This window comes from Vombatus ursinus, unplaced genomic scaffold (genome assembly GCF_900497805.2).
Source record: "Vombatus ursinus unplaced genomic scaffold, bare-nosed wombat genome assembly UNPS02012958.1, whole genome shotgun sequence".
Lineage (NCBI taxonomy): Eukaryota > Metazoa > Chordata > Mammalia > Diprotodontia > Vombatidae > Vombatus > Vombatus ursinus.
In genome coordinates, this window is record NW_020952736.1 from 1,538,067 (window position 1) to 1,542,185 (window position 4,119).

Below are 4,119 nucleotides of genomic sequence, written 5' to 3' on the forward strand. Positions count from 1 at the left end.
GAACTAATTGGCCCCAAATTTACTGACTACCTGTCCAGGCTTCTTACACTTTAGTCCCCTCCATGAATTCTATAATCCAGTCATATTGGCATACTTGCTGTTCCTTGAACACAATACTTCAACTTCCATTGCTGTGTTTTTGCATTGGAATGCTTTCCCTCCTCACTGGAATCTGCCTCATGGAATCATTGGCTTTCTTCAACACCCAGATCAAATAGCACTGTCTGCAGGAGGCCTTTCCTGGTCCCCCCAGCTGCTAGTGCCTTCCCCTGTACAGTTACTTTCCATCTACCCTGTATATTTTTTGGAATATTTCTGTTTACATACACATTATTTCTCTCACTAGAATGTAAGCTCCTAGGGAATAGGGCCTACTTTTGCCTTTTTTTGTGTCCCTCTGTGTTCAGCATAGTGTCTGGCATGCAGTAGGTATTTAATAAATGCTTGTAGATTGATCGATAATAGCCAGCTTTCTATGATCTACCCCAGTGGAAATGCAAAACAGTGAATAATCAAAAAGAGATTTCTCTTTGGTTTGGAAACAATCTTTCTGATTTTCTACTAGTTGATTGATCTTCCTAATTTGATTTGGTTCATGTGGACGCTAGCATAAACTTGTATTTCCTTGAACTTACACTGGCTGATAATTGGGGTATATAGAACCCAGTAGAGATGTGTTAGAGTTTGGAATAAGTAATAAGTGGATGTGGAGATCTGGCTACATGTCAAAGGGATACAATGAATTTATAGGGATTTCTTCACCCAGTGTTCTCAACAGTGCATCATATGTAATAGTTTCTTATTGAAACTCATTGTGAGTGGAAGTGGGGGTTGGTGGCTGGGACTTAGTGGGAAAGAGAGGCTTAGAGATATCAAGAGTTTTCCTAAAGATCACAAGGCAAGATCCATGTAGAGTTGGGTCTGGCTACAAAGAATATTCATATATATTAGATAATTTTATCGTTATAATAACTATGTGGGAATAGACATGGTGTTTTTATCCCCATTTTGGGGATGAGGTGACTGAGGGTCAAAGAAATTGTGGGATAAAAATCTCAGGCTTTGGCAGTAATAACAACACATATGGCAGGAGTGGGGTGGGAAGGAGAGCAGAGGGTACCTACCAAAACATCTCTAGGATTCTTATTCTGGAAGTTGCCCACCAGCCCCAGCCCTAGCCATCTCAATTAACGTTGGAGGATGACCAGGCAGCCCCACAGCTTGCCCCAGATTTCAGGACACATCTCCAAACAAAGAACTCTCTTGGGGAGTTGCTTGGAAAAAAATGACCTCATGTTTAGGGGGATATGATAGAAGAGTTTTCAGCCACCAGATCCTGGGTGATCATTTCAATTGAATCTCTAAGCAGGTAGGGAGAGATAAAAGATAAATGAGCAAGTTAGGGAAGTTTGTCTGCAATGGAGTTTTTGCAACTCCTAGGTATTAGTTTTGAACCAGACTCATTGCTGGCAGGTAAACTAAATATTATTCCCCTCCCAAGGGTTGGAGAATGGACCCAGCCCAATTGCATATATAAAGGCCAGTGCCTGTTTTCTTGTCAAAGGAGTTGTGTCTCCTTCCTGCTCTGATCTCCTCCTTTTCCTTCCTGACAGGGCCTTTTCTCCTTCTACCTGTCTCTCTGGATGCTTGAGAAACAATGAGCCAGCAGTTCAGTTCTAGGTCTGCCTTTGGACTGGGGAGCAAGCATGTTTACAGTGCCAGATCCTTTGGTGGCAGAAGCCAGACAGGAGGGTCTGTGTGTCCCATAGGTGGGAGGTGTGGAGGTGGTGCTGGTGGTGCTGGTGGCTTTGGGGGTTACAGTAGGCTTAGGGGCAGCTACACCAGTCAAAGCCTCTATAATCTGAGTGGGAGCAGCTTGGTGGGGGATGGAGCCAGTGGCTTTTGGCAGAGCAGAGGAGGCAGAGGTTTTGGAGGTGGTGGTGGTGGGCATGGCTTTGGGAGCAGGAGTTTTGGGGGTGGTGGCTTTGGCCTTGGGGGTTTTGGTCCTTCCTGTCCCCCAGGGGGCATTCGCGAGGTGACCATTAATCAGAGCCTCCTTCAGCCTCTTGGTGTGGAGGTGGACCCTGAGTTTCAGAAAGTGAAAAGTCAAGAGCGTGAGCAGATCAAAGTTCTCAACAACAAATTTGCTTCTTTCATTGACAAGGTGAGTGACTTGCTCCTAAATTCAGGGAGTGATAGAGGGAGACAGGGAGACACCAATTCCTGAGACCTGCTTGGCTTATTGGGGCCATCAACAGTACAGGCCACCCCACAGTGAGCAAGGTCTGCTTGTTGTCTCCTCCATTAGTTTGTAAGCTCCTCAAGGGCAGGGATTGTCTTTTGCCTTTCTTTGTATCCCTAGTGCAGTGCACATAATATGTGCTTAATAAATACTTATTGACTGACTGACTGTCTAGCTCTAGTCTGGTAATGGATAATAGGGTCCCAGATTCAGAGGCAGAAGGGACCTTTGAAGTCATGGAGTATAGCCTGCTCATTTATTAGATTAGGAAAACTGAGGCCAGGAGAGGTTGAATGGTTTGCTCAGTGTCACAGAGCTAGTGAGTGTCTGAGGTAGTATTTGAACCCAGGTCTTTCTGACTCCAGGTCTCACGCCTAATCTACTACACCAGATTTTGTGACCCGAGGGGAAGCAATTCAGTGCTGTAAAGTCTCAGTTACTCCTCTAGAAGATGAGTTAGCTTTGCTCCTCCCCCCTCCCCTTGGGAAAGGAAAGGGCATAATCCACGGGGACTTTAGGGGTCATCTCAGCTCTCTCTCTCACTTTCCTCCTCTTCAAAATAAGAACCTTAGACTAGATGATCTCTGAGGTTTCTTTCAGCTCTACAGCAAGTATTTTTTTACCTGGGATCCATAAACTTATTTAAAAAAATTTTGTAACTGTACTACAATATAATTGTTTCCCTTTATAATCCAATATATTTTATTTCATACATTTAAAAGCATTATCCTGAGAAGGGGTCCAGAACACAACCAAGTTTAAGGACCCCAGCTCTAGAGACTATGATGGTCTGTCAGAAAAAAAAAGAACTGGCTTTCCACCCACATCCTTTTTCCTGCAAGTTTGGGAAACTCTGATGGAGCAGGTGGTTGTCTCAGCAAGTGCCTCTGGCTGCATGTAAGAGTTACTATATAGTTTGTGAGTCTTCCTGTGTCTCCCCCTTCAGATCTTTGAGGGCCAACAATGTGGAACCACAAGGAAAGAAAAGAACCTCTTTTTTCTGCACCCTCCCCTTCTTCCCAAGACTACCAATTCTTTTTGGTGAGGCAGTTGGGGTGAAGTGACTTGCCCAGAGTCTCACAGCTAGTAAGTGTCAAGTGTCTGAGGTTGGATTTGAACTCAGGTCCTCCTGACTCCAAGGCCAGAGCTCTATCCACTGTGCCACCTAGCATCCCCCAGGGCTACCAGTTTTATTCCTATTTTGTGCCTGGTTCTAGAAGAGAAATCATTAAGTGCTTTGGCAGCCTAGCAACCACTTCCCTTTTCCTCCCTTTCTACTCTGTGAACTGGGACTTAACATAGGGGTTGTTGCACCACTCTTGGGAGGATTCCCAGAATGTGAAGATGACTCTCTTTTCATCCTCCTGGCTACACTATAATGAAGAAGCAGAGGTCTAGAGAGGTTCAATAACTTCCCAGAGAAGTTCAGCCACTTTCTCTGAGTTCATACAGCATGGCAGTATAAAGATCAAACTGAGAACCGGCTCAGTCTATTAATTGTACCTGGAAATATGGACATGTTTATCTGCATTTCAGCAGCAGGATCCCAAAGAGGGGGTTGGAAGAGAGGAGAGCAGACACTGGGAACAGGACAGAAGGGGTTGGGGGAGGACATAGGAGTGTATGGAAAGGAGAAGTCTGTTGGAAGTTACCTTGGTTACTGTGGGTTTCTACTGTTTCTCCTCCTCCTCCTCCTCCTCTCCCTTTATCCCCTTCCTTCTCCTCCTTTTCCTCCTCCCCCTGCTCCTCCTCTTCCTCCTCTTCCTCCTCCCCTTCCTCCTCCTCCTCCTCCTTATTCTTCTCCTCCTCTTCCTCTCCCATTCCTCCTCTTTCTTCTTCTTCTTCTTCTTCTTCTTCTTCTTCTTCTTCTTCTTCTT

The 4,119-nt window shown here is 45.2% G+C and overlaps 1 protein-coding gene across 1 annotated transcript in view; it reads left to right on the plus strand.

Annotated features, from left to right (window-relative positions):
• The first annotated feature begins 1,576 nt into the window (after positions 1 to 1,576).
• LOC114040339 (keratin, type II cytoskeletal 1b-like) overlaps positions 1,577 to 4,119 on the plus strand; it is a 13,529-nt gene continuing 10,986 nt past the window's right edge. Inside the window, exon 1 of the mRNA XM_027858417.1 lies at positions 1,577 to 2,164. Within this exon, the coding sequence (XP_027714218.1) occupies positions 1,658 to 2,164 (507 nt within the window). The 5' untranslated portion in view covers positions 1,577 to 1,657. The remainder of the gene's footprint in view (positions 2,165 to 4,119) is intronic.